Genomic DNA, 19,243 nt, shown 5'->3' with positions numbered 1-19,243 from the left:
TAGCCATTAAAATTTGCAACATTACTTTCCTCATTGCTTCTATTATTACTATATGTATGGTATTGTGACTACAATAACGTGATACAATATATCATATCTTTGTGTTAATGTATCGTTGTAACCCTAATATAGATTGACTCGAGATGAAATGATCTGATAACCAGAATGATTTGTTCTGTTCGCATGTGCAAATTCTAATTATAAATTCATGCATACTTGTAGAAGTCTTGTTTGAATATGAAATTTGTTAAGTGGAGAACAAAAATTAATTCAAGCACCTGTGCACTGAGTCCAGGAGATTTAAATCAACTAGAGGATTGTCCATCTATATTTACATGTACATGTATTACACAGATATTTTTTCATACAAAAGATGAAGGAAGGGGACTATAGGTTTAATTTTGTACAATTTACTGTACTTTTGATAGAAGTTTTTATTAGAATTTATTAGTATGAATCATTTTCTAAACTGTTGAGTTTGTTTTGTAATTTAGACAAGTGTGTATGAAGAAAAATGTATTTGATACATCAAATGTATTATGTATCATTTTCTGAATACTATAAAGATTGTTCTGTTGAAAAAGAAGTGTTTTGGGGTGATATGTTCAGACAGCTATAAAACTAAAATGACTGCCAAAAACCGAAACGAAATGTTGGAAACCTCTTTTTTCGGCATGACTATAGCTTTGATAATCGTTTCTGAACATGAAAACCACACCTTGCGGGACTTTTATGAGAAATAATAAAGATGAAATAAACAATATATAATATGTTGAATGTAAAAAAAAAAAATTTGGGCTAGACTGGGATTTGAACCATTGACTTCAGATCATTATACTATTACACTAACTGACTGAGCTACCTAGTCATCTGAAGTGTCCTGGCCATGCGGCTACAATTATAAAAAAAAGTAAATATAAACTTCATTTATTTTACAACAATTATGAAACAAGTTATTTCAACTTATATTAATCACTCTTGTTGGCCCAGATGTTAGCGTGACGGGGTCTTAGTGTGGGAGGAAACCGGAGTACTCGGAGAAAACCCACATGGTGAGGCAGGTGATCCCAACCTTTTCACGTCCGATCGGGGAATCGAACCCCGGCCGCCTTGGTGAAAGGCAAGTGCGCTATCCACTGCACAACCCGACAACCCTAAAATAAAGTAAAGGGGAGATTACTGAATATAGGAAAAACCAGTGAAGTGGAACAGGGATCCTTAAGAATTTTTTTTATTAGATATTGGCAAATGTATTCATAATGTGCTGGAAACATAGTTCATTTAAAAATAGATTTAGTTCATCAGGTCATATTTACCTGAAGAGTCTATGTTCCAAGGGCGAGGGGTTGACACTGGTATCCAAGCAACAGTGTAAATTTGATTTGAAATCTGCTCAGTCAGTTTTACTCTCCCTTGTAATTAATAAATAGCTTACTTATGATTGTGAAAAGTAGCATTTTTAAACCATGAGTCATCCATGTGGTTCCCCGGTCAAGGTGGGAAGAAATTTCTGAACTCCATTTAGCTTGGAGCCTCCCTGGACCAGGGAATTTTTATAATGTTGAAGAAATGAAAGATTTGTTAAATGAAGACAGTGGCCACCAAGAGGATAGAAGGGTGTGGCCCTATATCGGAAATGGGAGGTACATGTATATCTTAAAATAGTACTTAAGGTTTGGTAGGAGAATTTGAATAGCAAGTAGTGTATACATGATTGAACCTGTAAATAAGGGTATACGTATACCTCTCCAGTGTAGCAGAGATGGTACACTCAAAAGGGGAACTCTGTAGTGTAACAAAAACTTCATAGATTATTTTCTCCAGTTCTTACATACCCTAAAATCTTGAAAATAAGCCAGGACTTATATTCATTTTAATTAAGTAATCCCAGGCTTATTTTCGATATCATAAAGACCATAAGTCATCTATAGCCTATTTCCAGGCCCTTCATTTTTCACATGGAGAAATTAATTGTATACATTATTGAAATCAAAATTACTTTTTGTAACTTGTTGCAATTATAAATTATGTAATAAGAAAAATGTTTAGGACGACAGAAAATGTGGCTCTTACCCCTGGAATCAAATCCATATATTCAAGTCAGTCCTATTTTCAAAAACGGCTTATTTTCGAGATGCCATTCATTGTAATGAATCCAAGCTTAAGGCTTTCAGAGTCTACCTATTTTCAAATCAGGCTCATTATCAAGAATATAGAGTAAACCGATTGAGCATCTCATGACCAGCTATTAATCTGGCTGTTTTGAAATCTAACATAACCGTCTTGATCTTTGACTGGCTGAAACCCTTTTAAATTATTAACAATTTCCATACGCACAATTTTAATGACTAATTCACATAGACCAACAGCCTCTGATTGGCTGACATTTTTTTGTTTTGTTTTGTTTTAACAAATGTTCACCTCACCCCATCATTCCATTAATTAAGTAACTTTACATTTTGCCCTGGGATGCTCCATGAACCCAGAGGAATCTTGGTGCCCACAGTTGCAAGGTTCTACATCTCCTGGAATATGAAGCTGCAGTAACTGAATGTCAAATTAGATAGGAAAGGAAGAAACAATTTGATATGGCAGTTGGCTGTTCGACTGTGTTTCACACAAGACGGAACCACATGGATCTATGTTGTTTTCGATTTATAAAGGGGGTTGATACTGACACAAGAGGCAGAATGTGTAGCTGGAGGGAGAATTTCTAGAGCAGTACATGACTTGTCACTACGGCTAGCAACCGTGAGCTGCTAATTGGTCGTTTTTGGTTGTTTGAACAATTTCTTGTGTTGCTTCAATACAAAATTTTAATGTAGAATTTAATCGTGTGGTATCTTCACAAAATCATACGCACAGGCAATGTTAATCTTGTCAAATTCATCGGCAAATGAAACGGGTTACATTTGGTAATTGCATTGAGTCCAACTTGAGAAGGAATTGAAATATTACTTCTATGCAAGTTCAATCGTCTCCCTTCCTTTCTCTTATCTGTTTGATTTATAGGCCTGTCAACAGTAAATGCTTCTTGTGATGTCTTTTTATGTTGATTAATTTTATACTGCTGTGTTTGTGAGTTTCCTTTCAAAGTGAGGTTGTTGCTTATTTCTCAAGAAATAGCAATAACAAACTTGAACTGTTAAAATCAAAGATGGGTAGCTGGTGGCCATCTTAATTTCTCCAGTCTTAAAATCAAACTTGCATATAGACTATGGACCATGGGAAGACTCAATATAGAATTTGAGAAAGATCTGTAGGGCACTTCTAGAGAAATAGCTCTAATAACAAGAAATCCCAGAGGGAACTAGGGGCCACAATTGTACCATCTTCATTAGTTTATGTCAGTTTGATCTTTTCTCTTCTTTTCTCTTATCTGTTTGATCCAGCCATTTAACAGTAAATGCACTGTTTCACATATTTACTAGCACAGTTCTTTAAATTAAAGAGAATTAAATAGATCCGATCATTAAAATATCAGAAGTATCTCATTAGTACTTCTTGTGACCATCTTGTTTTTATGATGACTCTCCAAAGTAAACATGCACAACTACAGACCAGGGGGAACCTACATATCAAATTTGAGAAAATAGCGATAACAATCATTCACTATCAAATCCAAGATGGCCACCTGTTGGCCATTTTGTTTATCTGATCAGTCTCAAAAGTATACATGCACAACAACACACCAAGGTACCGGTACATACATATAAAAATTGAGAAAGATCCCTCAACAACTTCCAGATAAATAGCGATAAACGTTCACTGTGAATATCCAAGATGGCCGCCCGTTGCCCATTTTGTTTATCTGATCAGTCTCAAAAGTAAACATGGAGCACAACAACAGACGAAGGGTACATACATAAAAAAATTGAGAAAGATCCCTCAAAAAATCCAAGATGGCCGTCTGTCAGCCATTTTGATTATCCGATCAGTCAGAAAAGGAAACATGCACAACAACAGACTAAGGGAATCCTTCATATCAAATTTGCGAAAGATCCTTCCAAAACTTCCTAAGAAATAGCAATAACAAACAGTCACTGTTAAAATCCAAGATGGACACCTTTTGGCCATCTTGTTTATACGATCAGTCTCAAAAGTAAATATGCACAACTTTGGACCAAGAGGAACCTTCATATCAAATTTGATAAAGATCTAATTTCTCAGAAATAGGGATAACAAGAATTGTTAATGGACGGACGGACGGACCACGGGCCAATTGTTAAGCCCACCATCAGATACATGATTGTGGGCTAAAAATTGTGCTCTAAAAATCCAAGGTAGTCATTTTGTTTTTCAGATTAGTCCCAAACTCAAACCTGAACAACAGATATGGACCATGGGGAACTTATATAAAAAATTTGCGAATGATCTGTTCATAACTTTTGAGAACAAGAGATCCCACAGGGATCTTGGCGCCCACCATTGTACCACAATCTTCATTAGTTTTATGTCAGTTCAATTTTTTCTCTTCTCTGTTTGCCTGTCCGCCATCTTAATCAATATTTTTATCAACCTAAAAGTTAACATTCACAACTCAGGACCAAGGGGAACCTACTTATCAAATTTGAGAAGAATTGCTCTGCTAAATTTTGAGAAATAGCGATAACAAACTTAAACTGTAACAAGATTGCCGGCTGATATGATTTGATAAGCATAGCTAAAAACAAGAGGAACCCTTATTTGAAATTTGAGAAAGATCCCTCCAATACTTTTTGAGCAATAGGGCTAAAAAAACTTTTACTCCCATATTCAATATGACCATGGCAGCTGTCAGCCATCTTGGTTTTCCCCATCATTCCAAAAATTAGAAATGAGGAACTAGGAACCTTCATGTGAAATTTGAGAAAGACCCCTCCTGAACATTCTGAGAAATAACGCTAACAAAGTTTCATTCTCAAATTCAAGATGGCCGTCTGTCAGCCATCTTGGTTTTTCCTTCTGTCCCAGAATTTGATGTGTAATTATGGGAAACTTTCATGTGAAATTTGAGGAAGACCCCTCCAGAACTTTCTGAACAACAGCGTTAACAAACTAACTCTCAAACTCAAGATGGCTGCCTGTCGGCCATTTTGGTTTTGTGATCAGTCCCAAAAAACGATATGCATAACTAAGGATCATGGGGAACCTTCATGTGAAATTTGAGAAAGATCCTTCCAATAAGTTCTGGGAAATAGCACTAACAAACTTTAAGTCTCAAATTCAAGATGGTTTTGTGATCAGTCCCAAAAAACGATATGCATAACTAAGGACGATGGGGAACCTATATGTGAAATTTGAGAAATATCCCTCCGATACTTTATGAGAAATAGTGCAAACAAACTTTCATTCTCAAATTCTAGATGGCAGGCTCTCAGCCGTCTTGGTTCTGTAATCAGTCCCAAAATATGATATGAATAACTATGGGTCATGGGGAACCTTCATGTGAAATTTGAGAAAGATCCATCTGAATATTTTTTGAGAAATAGCACTAACAAGAATTGTTTAAGGACGAACAGACCACGGACGCAGGGTGATTTGAATAGCCCACAATTTGATGATGGGTGGTCTAAAAAGTGATAACAAGAACTGTTTAAAGATGGGCGGCAGATGGACCAGGGATGAAGGGCAATTGATCAGCCCACCACCACCTGATGATGGTGGACTAAAATCTGGTAACAAATAACACAACACATCTCTTGTAAAATCATTCAAAATGTATTTTCTAAAGAAAACAAACTCAAGAAAAATAAGTAAACTTTGCTCATTAAAATAAACTGATTTTAAAATTCTGCCATTGGTAGACAAACTGTAGACAAAATACAAGGCTCATCAGTTCTTTATATTATGTAAAATCAATGTCATTTAATTTGTAAAAAATATATGTTAACCTTGACAATGAGAACAAATGTTATTTGATGAATTCAGTGTTTATGTTAAGTTTGTTACATTGCAAATCAAATAATTAATGCAATGCAAAAATAACATTTTTCATGAAATTATTGATAAAAAACTGATCTTGTTTTAAAATAACTGAAGTGGACATGTTTAAAAGCAATAATATAATATCTATGTAAATATCGTTTCACTTATTATTTTTGAAATCAAACTTAACAAGTGCAAGGTAACATTATTTGAATTTAGCGCCTTCTCAGTACTAAAGGAAGGCTAGGAAGAGTTTGTAATTTGCACTCTTGCTTTGATGGAAATTGAGCTAAATGCCAAGTCTAACCCAAGACAGTGAAGCTGTTAATACAGATTCAAGTCACCTGCCTTTGTTATATGGTGCAGTACTTCTCCCAATCAGCATATGAAGTATGATAATGAAACGATTATTGCTATCAGAGTTTTTGAGCTGAACCTAGTGCATAAGCAAGATTTTGTATATCGATAGGCAAACACATGCCCCCTTCCACATGCTGAGAGATGAAAAAGTCAACAGATTTCTGATGTTAAAAATGGAAAGTTATTTTTCAATTTAAGATAACAAATCATTAACATAATTATATGATACAGCTGCGGATGAATAGGAAACAAAGAAAATCAAGAATGCTAGCAGAAATAAGATTCTTTGTCTTTAGTTCACAGCAGATGAAAATAATACCGATTAAAAATACAATAAAATATCTCAAATGAAGGCAATTTTTGAGATCTTTAGAATTAAAAATACAAAACATTCTTAAATTTTAATTTACAACAAATAAATAATTCTGCCATATTATTCTGGGAATTGTAGGAAAATAAATTAATAGGTACATTTTATACCGGTAATTCCTTTTACACATTTCTTCAGATAAAATAACTTTAAAACATTCTTTAAGCATAACATAGCATAACATTCACTCCTGTCTCTCATAAACAAAACATACATGTCTGCAAACAATGATATATACCATATGCATAAATCAAGCCATTTCCTTTCAAAACAAATCCAGATCTCTGATAAGACAATTAAAATGTATAAATATCTTTAAAATTAACTTGGTGAACTACTTCTTCAAAGAGAATATTTAATTCAAAATAGAGCTGCTTCTTTAATCATGTATATGTATAAACATAACCTTACACAAAATTGGTAAAATGATCGTTTGTATAGATGAATGCAATGATTTTATTAACACTGAAAAATATGATTCATTTGAGATTCAAGTAACAGGATATTACCGGATTACTTCCCTTTGATGCGCTAATTCTGGGGCTTACTTGTTTATGTGGAACAACCAGTTTTCAAATGTGACATGTTCGGGTATAAACCCTTTTGGACCTTCAAATGTTTATGCAAGGCCTTGCAAGGCTTTGTCAAAGCTAGTCTGAAGCACCATCAGATTACTTGGTTAGACAATATTTCATAAATGATCAACTCTGGTCCAACAGGTAAACTAAAAACTAAAAATAAACTAAAGCGGCCTAGTGTTTATTATTTCATCAGGGGATGTAATCCAGTAGTCTTCCACTTCTTTTGGACAAAACAGCAAGGAATCAATGGATAAAATATAAAATGGTGATATTTGAAAAAATAATTAAATTAAGGTTTTTAAATGTATGTTTGATGACACTGATGAATTTCCCAAAACGCTGCAGATCATTCTACTTTCTCATGTAACTAGGTGTTAGTATGCTTTCTAATATTTCATTCAGTTTTATATGTACAACTTGATAGTTTGTGGGTACTTGTTACTTAAATTAACACAGACACATAAATTCTTACCAAAATACAAGTGATATTCTGTGCTAATCTCTCCACATGTGGCGTTAATTGTGGCCATTTCATTGTAATGTTATATCTACTTTAATGTACATGCACATTGATGTGATTATGACCTGCACACACACACAAACTGCAACCTTTATACAAGAATTTCTTGAAATAAACACATTTTTAACTGAAAACCTAAAAATATGAAATATACACTTGTAGGTATGTGTGTTCTTGTAAAATGATGAGGAACAATGTCTGTCTGGTGAGGATTATGTGTCTTATGTATAGTCATTGGCTGATGATCTAGTATAATCGAACATTGATTGGCTTGCCCTTTAAGATTCCGATTATCAATTAAAAATTCCATAACAATATATTCAGTTCATTATTGAAATCAAAGCGTCAAATGAATACAATCTAAATTATGCATTGAAAGTCATTCATTTCTAAAAAAATTACTATATGATTGACAAAACTGCATAAAAGTTGCTTGAAATCCATTCATTATAAAAGAATGAAATCTTATGACATTGTATAGTTTACAACTCTGTCTATTGATGGAACAGTATCGTTCTCACTTTATTTGGGTATTCAGTCCCATAAAATTATCAACCGATTATGCAATTGATCATCAATTGGTTTATTACTTCCGATTACAAACCGATTATCGATTATGATTTTAAACTGATTGCCCATCACCGCTTATTTAGAAGTATCAATGTCTGCCCAGTAGGGAGTATTTGTCTTCTGTCACTCCTGTAAATTTTGAAGAGCAATATCTGTCAAGTGGGGATAATAAGCATACAGAAGAACATCTATCAAGCGACGACTATCCTTTCGTAGTCAGAAGGCAAAATTATCTGACTGTTTCCCATCATCAGATGTGAATCAATCACAGCAATTTAATTTTTGTATTTTCTTCGGAATGTATGATATATTTCTCCTTTAAAACTGACTTTGTTTGATTTATTGATCGTTTGAGATATTGACGACAGTTTCCAGTGAACAAACCTACGTCAGACAAAAGCATCTTAATACATTTATGTGAACTGTAATACCAATGTTATACTGGTACCTTAAAACTAAAGATAAACAGGATACTCATACCTGACATTTTTTTTTATCCTCACAGAAACACCTAAATGTTCTACAAATATTTGATCATGATGTGACCTTGCACAAGGAGTATACAATTCTACAAGTCTGATGCCCAGGGATAGATTTGATCTGTTGGGACTTCAGAAAGTTTTACATGGAAAAAGTCAGTTGGGCTAAAAGAACTTTTCAAAACCAACCCTGAGGAGTAGTATTCTTAATATGAAATTGTACACCCCTTCACTCTTTACACATATAAATTGTACACACATATACTGTACACATATATAAACAGTCAGTAACAATTGGGTCAAGTAATATATACAACTTGCATATACATTTCTGTAAACACATTCAACATACAAAACACATTTATCTGTAAACCACTTCCTGTTCGTGATCAGGCAATATCAGCTGTCAATGTGCAAGAAGGTGGTGACTTAATATTGTTTCTCCTGCAACCACTATTATGGGTTTCCTCATATTTGGTCACCCATTACTGGGTACCAGATAATACCCTAGATGTGATTCCATTGGTCAATGTTTGCATTATGATGTCATGTGACAATTCTTTACTATGTCATTGTGATGTCACGATCAATGTCAATTGGTTCCCCAACAGAAACAGACATGTCAGATGTATTTAATTTCCTGATAAAATATTAACGTTGTGAGAGGAAAAGGTTTCCAAACCTGTGAGGGTTGGTTATCAATATCGTGTTTATCTAGCTCTAATTAGTTTAATTTCAAGTTATAAAAGACACTTAGTAAACCACATGTCTTTATACAATTTGGATATTAACTAAGTCAACTTAAATAAACATGAAAAACCAATCAGCACTCCTCATTGGAGAACCTCTATTAACCTCTATTTACCGTATTCCTACACACTCAGTTAAGAACTGTCAAATTCCTACACACTCAGTTACTCCAGAACTGTCAAATAATCTATGTGATAATGACTAAAATATTGTACATGTCATTCAATGTTTCTATATTTCATACAGAGCACAACAGCTGCATTTGATTATAAAACATGACAAAGTGTATTTTATCAAAAATCACACTGGGGTGTAAACATAAAAAATCCAATTTTAACGACAAATACCAAAATATGGAGACTTAAAAGCTGCACTTAATTGTGATTCACATTACGTATACGGTCACTAAGAAAGTGAAATCTACATCAATAGTAATCAGAAACGTAAGGTCTCATCTCCATCAATCCCTCCCAAGACGGCCGGCAGTAACACTTCACTTTACTTGATGGTTGATTTCTCTCTCCATCACTGAAATAAAAAATAAATAAATAATAATTACAATTTAATAAGTTTCATTATTTTTTTTTACCTGGTAATAACTACTGTTCATTCATGTCGTATTTTTCAAGTTGATTTGAGTTTTATTTGATTTGTAATCAGGATGCATAACTTTATTTCAAAAATTGGTTAATTTAATATTACTGTACATTAATTTCCCATTATATGCATTTAATATATAATAAAAGCACAAGTCTGGTTAGGAAAGTATAGTAAAACACCAAAGTTTAAGAAATGTTACATAATGTTCAAACATGAAACTGAAAACATGTAATTTATATGTGTAAATGATACAACTTATGAAAGACCTGTTTTTTACTTGGGTATTAAAACAGCTTGCTAATTAAATCTACTGGGTAGCTCTTGTTGCAAGCCCTTATGTAACACACACACAACATAACAGAAGATCGTGCATGGTCTAGATCTTACATTGGTAGCAAACCGATTAAAATATAATTAGCATCCTATTGCCAATAGCAATCAAATCATCAATCATGAAAAACTTTTAACTTATTCTGTTTGAAATACAAATTCATTTGAGGCATATATTCTCATACCTGAGTTTTTTTTATAAAGATTTATCACAATCTGTTCAGATCTGTTTTAAAGCTACAGTGAGGACACCAAATGGAGACAAGATCATTAAGATGTGACAAGACAGAGATACAAATAACACTACATAGTGAATGCCCCGGCATAAAATGGAAGAAGAAGCATAGAATTCAAAAATGTGAATTTACCATAAAAACTGTGTATTGGAGAAGGAACAGCCGGGACATCAATATTATGAATTGTAGAGGTAAACAAATCCACAAAGCACTGTATACCAGAATATTTTCATTCCACTACAATTTTTCAAAAATTTCCCTGAATATAGCTACTGGTACTACTTACATTACAAATAATGATCTTCACACCATGTTGAATTTTAATTCACATGCTTGTTAAAGGGTGAAATGGGTACACATTTCGTCAAGGGTTAAATAGGTCCAAATTTAACATTTTAGTTCTTTTATATCGAATGATACATACAGAGTTATCTGGAATAATATGTTAAAAAAGAAAAATGTTTTTTGAAAGTAGAGCCTAAATACGCCCCCCTCCCCCGGTAAGAATCCTTCAAGAAAGACATTGAAAAGAAATGTGAATGAAAATTTATCAAACACCTGCATATGAAAAAGGAAACTGATAGGTAATGAATGTCAATATTTAAACATCATTTCACTGCAACCATTCCCATGAGCTCCTGTGTATTTAGCAAAATATGAATATCTTATGAAATAGCAAACAAATGAATATTAAATGTCAATGTTATTACACAAAAACATGGATGACCAGCCCACACAAATGGCAGACACAGGCTGCAAGAATACCTGTGTGAAGCTGTTTCTACTGTTGTGCTCTGTGAACATGTCAAGAATGAAATTAAAGCACTTGTAACACTTGTTGTAGACGTAGGAAATTTAGAAGTTATATCGTTTCTCATAAATATAGTAATATCTTTGTCGATTGGTTTCAAATAAAAATGTTTGATTACAAATAAAATGAATGACTACAACAAAACTTTATTTTATTAATTTTTGAGACAGCACAAGAGTTTTGTTATACCCAATTTGAGACACTTAATGGGGCAAAACATTGAACCCAAAAACAAAATAACTCCCTGTTGTTTAAATCTTAAGCTGTATTATATTAATGCATTCACACGAAAAAAAACACCAATACATACTGAGACTTTGAATTTAACAAGAATATTTAGGAAAGTATGAGAAAAACTACACTGCAAAAAATTGGTCCACTGAAATAATTGAGATTTGTCTCTCAATTTTAAAAACCATAATGACAATGTATAACAATACTTACAAACAGTTTGAATTACACATTTCCAACTTGTACTGTTCAGGGTCTGGTACCCCGTCGGAATCCATTGAGCTGTATGCCATTTGTTCTTCAATGATATTGCCGCTTGTTCTGGAGTAAGTTTCTTCATTCAAATTCATTATCATACAATCATCCTGTTGACAGATGTATGCCAGTGAATGCCAAAATTTTTCCTTTTATTTAAAAAACATCTTTCATCAAGCAGTTTTATGCCTTAAAATTTATGGCAAACGGAGATTCCCAAAATCTAGATACACTTAAAAGAAATAACAAGGAATATGGAGTCATTTTCTAGGTTCTAAAACACTTTTACTTCCTTTGAAAGATATATTACAGTCTGATTTGTAATTATAATAAACAAACCTACATCTCCCTTTAGAAAATCTGTATCTCTGCTTTGCACTTGACTTATTTCACCATTGACTAAGATTAAATGAAGCTCAAAATGACATGGAAAAATTCCAGCCAAAATAAACTTTTACTTTATATTCTTTCAGCTTTAATGGTTTAAAAGTTAGGGGCCTGACAACATGTTTCTAGAAGAAAGAAAAGAAAGATAACCTGTACTATTTTGACATATATATATATATGTCTCCCCATCATTCAAATTTGAAGGGGGAAACATAGCAAGTATATTTTAAAAATGAGGCCTGAAAGCTTGCATAACAAAAACGCTACATGTATTGTCACTCACGTTGAATGGTTGTTGATGAGACTGCTCGTCCTGTATAGATTGTTGTGTTGGGAAGTTGACTTGCTGACTAGAGGACATATTGGCAACGACAGGCACACATTCATCATCTTCCTGCATCGCCGAGGTCATGACTAACGGGTTGATAAACATACTGTTTGATTGAGGATTTAAAGGCCAGCAACCCTGCAAAAGACGTTAAAAATCTTATATTAAAAACAAAGAGTTAACTTCATTTAAACATACATGACTGTGACCTTAAACTGTAAAAGAAATGTTTTAAATACTAAAGATTTATAAAGACCAGTGAACATCTCCATAAACCTTAAACCTTTAAATCTTAAATTCATCAACCTATTCTTTTTTATTATCATCTCCCAAAAACATTTTTTTTTCTGTACAAAAACACAGTTTTATTGAAACTGTTATTAAACTGTGAAATCAGATATTTCCATATATGGATATCAGTCAGTTTCGTTGGGGCCCAAATTTCATGGTTTCCCGAAAAACTATCATGTTATTTTGTTGGTATGTTAATTCGTGGGATATGAGTATCCACACACATGAAAAATTGCTTTATGTAAAATTTGTAATTACTATGTGGACCTATATGAATTTGTGGATGAAATCCATGAATATTACCCACAAAATCAACAAAATTTAAAACCCACAAAAAATTGTAAATTCACAATATTATCAGATGAAATGGTTCTGCTTTTAGAAACACATTGACAACCGACCTGTGGTTGTGATGGTTGGACGGACGGGATGTTGAGATTCTCTGAGGTAGACATATTGTGATTCACTTCTGCCATTACATCATCTCCTGAAGCTTCCATACATCTCCTCTTCCATACATTGTTTTCCATCTCCTTTGAAGAAAACAGATACAATTGATTCAACAATGAGACCAGCAAAATAAGAATCAACCAAGATTGGAGATCTTTTATTCTTGAAAGTTTTACACAAAACATATGTCTAAGCACTATTTAGGCCAAGAAAATGTATGTTTCAGGTAACATGACTAAAAAAATAGGGTAGGTGGGATTTAGAAAGAATATTTTTTTTTAGAAGAGTTTGTGAAAAGAAATTACGAAAATTATTTAAATTATTGAATTGGATTTAAATTTGTTTTTTATATACATGTACCTGCCTATGAAATAGAGTTGTCATCAAGACGCTTACGATTTTCAGCACGTTCAAATGGAATGTTTAAATTCATTTGAGTGAAATAAATTTGTTTGGATTCGAGGTAAGAACTAGAGTCAGTTGGGGTACCTTAATAAACCTGCATTTTTTTAGGGGGCCTAATGTATCATATGACTGAGCTCAAGATCTTGCTTAGAATAATTTCCTCTGTAACTTATAAAACCTATGTTCATAAAATTAAAATCTCTGCACAAATAAAAGCACATCTTCACCAGGCAGTGTTACGTTTTAATCTGAATTATAAAGGAGAGATATTGTTTGAATTCAAGTTTTCATAACAACAGTTTTTGAGTAATCATGATTGATTATATAATTACCTCTCCATTATTATTCTGACTTGGCACGACCCTGTCTGCATCACCAAAGCCTGGTGCTTTTCTTTTTTTAGGGTAGACTTCATGTATAACAGGTTGTTGTGTCTGGAGGTTCCAAGTAAAATCTGACAAAGGCATCTACAAAACGAAAAGCAAACAAACCCTTAATAATTTTTCTTAACTTGACAGGCCAATCAGCATTGAGCTCACATAGTGGATATAATGCATGGCTGACTTCATTTGGATCGTCAGCCTGGCCAGGTTGAAACCTGGACGTACAGGTGTTCGACATGATAATATAAAGGACAAGAACTGTCACACAATCAAGTCTTTCTCCATTCGCAGAAGCACAGATGAACGAACATTGAATAATGTACATGCTGTTTGTTTGGTTCTTATTACTAGAGGTTTAATTACCATGCCATCACCAGGACAGCACAGTTTGCTGACCAAATAAAATCTGACAGTTTTCCAGGTTTCCTCAACCCTTTCACCACTGTAGACCATAATGGACTCATCCATATCAGTGCATGGTAGAGTCTACTAAATTTACATATGGGTGAAAGGGTTAAGTCTACTGAAAAATATGTACAGCATGATATGACATAGAAATTAAATCATACTTCTGTAGTAGGAGTGGGAAAATGCATGGCCAGACCAGGGTTCGAACCCGGGACTCTCTGAACTCTAGACAGACACTCTACCAAATGAGCTGATGATCGACCAAGTCTAGTTCCACTGCATTCGTCTCTAGCTCCCTTAACAAATTCTTTGACTCTGAAGACACACAAGATCTAGCTATTCCACCTTCTGTGGGTATATTTTGTTGTAGGTGCTTAAAAATGCACAGCCAGACATGTGTTCAAACCTGTGACCATCCCTCTACACGGACGCCCTACCAAGGCAACTGAACTACATATACACCCAGTAGCGGACCCAGGGGTGTTGCCCTAGTTGCCCGGTCCAAAAATAAACTGGACCAAGGTTTTTGAAGTTTTTCCTTTATTTCATATGGGATTTCCTACTAATATCAACCATCCCCTTGAACTATGATTTTCTATGGCTTCTCCTTGCCAGCAGTTAGAATATCTATATATAAACAAGGAGACCAGTACTTATATTATTCTAAACAATAGGGGATTAATCCTCTATTGTCTATATATTAGTAGGGTCTCCATGGCCAGTCAGGTCAGTGGTCAAGGCTCACCGGACTGACTCTACCTAATCTTATATGAACAATAATGTCAAGGTGTGTGGTGATCACCCTGTCCGTTGGAATTGGGTAAAAGATGTATATATGTAAAGTGTTATTTCAAAGGTAGAGTCCATTTCATGATAGTCACATGTGGTTTCATGATGATGTACACATGATCACCAGGAGTAAATTATTATACCAATTAAAAAATATAAATTTCAAAAATTTCAAAGACAATAAAGCATGATGCACTTTATCAGGTGAATAATATCCAATGTTAGCATAAAAGCCTGACATGTATATCCTTTTCATTAGGTGTTGGCCTTGTACATATGTATGCGTACAAATCCACAATAAAAGACAAACTGTTAAATCATAATTCATATATATATGACAAAATAAATCAATATTTAATTGCCAAAATGCTCGCCTAAACTTATGACAAAATAAATCAATATTTAATTGCCAAAATGCTCGCCTAAACTACATGCACATGAAGGGCATGACACAATCATCAACATTTTAACCAAAAACCTACATTTTTACCATTGTTTTAGAAAATTTGTTAAAACTGGCTGCGCTCGGTCGTCATAAAATATGAATACTCTATGTTATAAAATATAACCTGGAATAATACCGCAAACTCAAAAAACTATTCTATATCTCACTCGATCTGTTGACCACAGAATTGCTATCTAAATCTGTGGTATTATATCTTCAGAAGAAAAAGAAAAACATTCAGAAGAGAAATTATAATTGTCACAATCTCAGAAATAATCAAGTTCTAGATATTTTTGGGTGCCAGAAAGTAGTATACATGTACAGCCGACATGAAAATTCTAATTTATTAGTTCTCTAGAGATAAGCGCAAAAATGTGTCTTTTTCTGAGTTTAAAATTTTGGGCAACACCAAAATTCANCCCCCCCCCCCCCCCACCCCGATACCTGGTCACTGACGATTGACCTAGTCCAGCTCTACTACACATCCAATTAAAGAGAAAAAAAAGTCTCGACAATTATAGACCGCTTTCAGCATTATATTATTAATAAAGTTGTCAGTCTCACCACAGAGATTATGTCAAAACCGTCATCATAATCATGCATGGCCTTCTAAGAATGAGTGTGGTGAGACTGACATGAAAACAGAACATTAGATGAAATACCTTAAATTAAATAAGGGTAAAAAGAGGTAGGCCTAGATCGGGGTCATAGACTGTCATGCTTCAGTGCACAAACACAGGTGGTGGGCAATTTTATTACACGGGTATGCAAAATCACAGGTGATGTTGCATAATCCAAGTAATCAAAGACTCCATACAGTTTTATACACATTATTCAAAATCGGGTTGGGGTATTTACCGAAATGGACCGGAATGGAGTTGAATTACCGAAATGGAGGGAAATGGACTTTAAATTGGCATTATTTCAAGAGAATGGACCCTAATTTACATTCTTCATCAACAACTGGAGTCATATGTAGAAGATTGGGCGTTTATTTTGTTTACATCTATTTTAAATTAATTTTTCAAAATAACACAATTCACGGCACGATTTTCGTTACCGAAATGGAGGGCAATGGGCCTTTAATTGGCATTATTTCGATAGAATGGACCCATATATGCATTCTTTATAACCCAATAGAGCTACATGTAACAGATAGGTAGTTAAATTTGACTGGAAATATTTTTATTTGTCATTTAAAGACGCGTAAAAGCCGAAACTCGCGGTACGATTTTCGATTGCGCTGCATTACCGAAACGGAGGGATATGGACCTTAAATACGCTCAATTTCAAGAGAATGGACCAAAATATACTTTCTTTGTAATTCATTGGAGATATATGTAAAATATCGAATGTTTATCTGTCCTGAAAGTATTTTTAATATTGTTTCTAAATTTGGGAAATGATATCGACAATATAGACAGAAGTAAAGAAAGAGACGGAACCGGAAAATCCGGATTTATTAGTTTTTCATGCATTTTGTGCTGTAGTTATGTAACATTTGATCAAAAATAAATTAACATAAAAAAACACAAACAATACCTTTTGAAATAATTGAGAATTAATTTAAGCAACGTATCACAAAGTTGCATAATACCCAATAATGTTGAAGTGTCACAATTTCAAGATATCAAATGCTGCATATTTCTTTACAAGATTACAATAATTTGCTAGCTTGTGAGTTCAATTACACCATAAATGATATATTATCAGTAAGTCACATTTTGACTTGATAGGAGTCAGATAGGCAAAAGGATGGATAGTGTTTCCTGTGTCAATTCTGTTACTTTGTGTCAAAATGTTATTTCTTAAAAAGTTGTTCAAATTAAAAGAATCTCTCACTCATTCCATGCTATTATGAACCAAACAATCTTATTTTATAATTATCTTATAAAATTATATTGTATCTTGTTCAAATCCTTATTTTTATTGCTTTAAAGACAAATGTGAAAGGTAGGGTCAACATTCGGCCCCCACTTCAATTTCTTCGGATAGCTGTAGTGAACTTCCTTGCATAACACTAGTTTGAGTGACAAAATTACAGATAAATGTCACAGGAGAATGTAATTCTGAAAATGAATTATGATAGTGTACAGTGTACTATTTTTTCATATTAGATATGTCATTTTGATACAGGAAGTAAGCGTGGTGATACTTTAATTAGAAAGACATACAAAATTTTCACAAAATTTAAAATGTATCCAATATTATCAACTTGCCTATATATAAAAATATGATGGTAGTGAATATATTTTATACTTCTTTAAAAACTTTCCTTATATGTGTTCTGTCTACAGGAACGTTTCTATATAAACTCAAAACCGTTAAAATAAGGTTTTTTTAGCATGCCTAACATGGCCAATGCACAATTTCACATAGTCATGAGGATTTGACTATCATTGTTAATTATTGTAAATACAGATACATTTTTCGTTTCTGTATCATACCAAAAAACTTCATTATATTATCATGTTTTTAAATTAATAAATTATGTGCAGCAGTGATTATTTCATATCTTTTACTCAAAGTAAATCGAGGAAAGATAATATATTTTAGCACATTTGATTTTTGTGACCTTGAACGAAGGTCAAGGTCACCAATGTTTATGAGCCATACAGGCCCTCTGGGCCTCTTGTTTAGTAATTGTGTCAATTAAATGCTCCTGGAGGACTTGTTTTTACCGCACCTTTAACACCCACACAGGTGTAAGTCAATGAGGTCCCATTTGTCATAAAATGAATGCTGAAACTGTTTCTGATTTAAGCTTCCGTGAAGTTCCTATACCTAAACTTTTTTATGTTTATCTTGTTTTGAAATTCCAAGGGGGGCCCCGATGTTAAATTTTCATAGGCGTTGACCCTACCTTTTAGAAACACTTCCTGATGATTGAAATATCAACAAGTAAAGAGATGTTGGTACAGTGTATTTCTACTACATTATAAAAAGTGATCAGCAAATTTTTTCAAGCATCAATATGCTTAAGTTAATACTTTCAAAATCAGACACATCTCTCACAGTAAAGTGAACTTACCATATGACTGTATTAAGGTTGGCAATATTAAATGCTATCACTATGATATTGCAATATCTGTTAATCATTATATATTGTGATTAATTCAACCGAGTACTTGGTCGTTTAGACACAGTTATACAATAACTTCAAAACAAAAGTTAAATGTTTTCAAATTTCAGCTTGCTTGGTTTAGTAACTTCAAAAATTGTATAAAATAATGTTTAATTTATCATTAAAAGTAAATGGACTGATGCTCACTTTTCCTTTAATAAGTTTATTCAATTGGAAATGATATATAATGCACTGAATTGCTAGGAACAGAATATATTATGTTTTGCAATATT

The 19,243-nt window shown here is 33.4% G+C and overlaps 1 protein-coding gene across 1 annotated transcript in view; it reads right to left on the bottom strand.

The window, feature by feature from the left end:
• Positions 1-5,687: 5,687 nt before the first annotated feature.
• Positions 5,688-19,243, bottom strand: part of LOC110455235 — a 16,234-nt gene continuing 2,678 nt past the window's right edge. The window contains exons 2-6 of the mRNA XM_021505229.1: positions 14,194-14,328; positions 13,408-13,539; positions 12,671-12,853; positions 11,959-12,110; positions 5,688-10,065 (exon numbers count right to left, since the gene is read on the bottom strand). Of these exons, the coding sequence (XP_021360904.1) occupies positions 9,963-10,065; positions 11,959-12,110; positions 12,671-12,853; positions 13,408-13,539; positions 14,194-14,328 (705 nt within the window). The 3' untranslated portion in view covers positions 5,688-9,962. The remainder of the gene's footprint in view (positions 10,066-11,958; positions 12,111-12,670; positions 12,854-13,407; positions 13,540-14,193; positions 14,329-19,243) is intronic.

The sequence above is a fragment of the Mizuhopecten yessoensis genome, unplaced genomic scaffold, assembly GCF_002113885.1.
Source record: "Mizuhopecten yessoensis strain PY_sf001 unplaced genomic scaffold, ASM211388v2 scaffold8183, whole genome shotgun sequence".
In the NCBI taxonomy this organism is placed as follows: Eukaryota; Metazoa; Mollusca; class Bivalvia; order Pectinida; family Pectinidae; genus Mizuhopecten; species Mizuhopecten yessoensis.
Note: the sequence above shows the minus strand (reverse complement) of the source record. Positions and strands in the feature narration are given on the sequence as shown.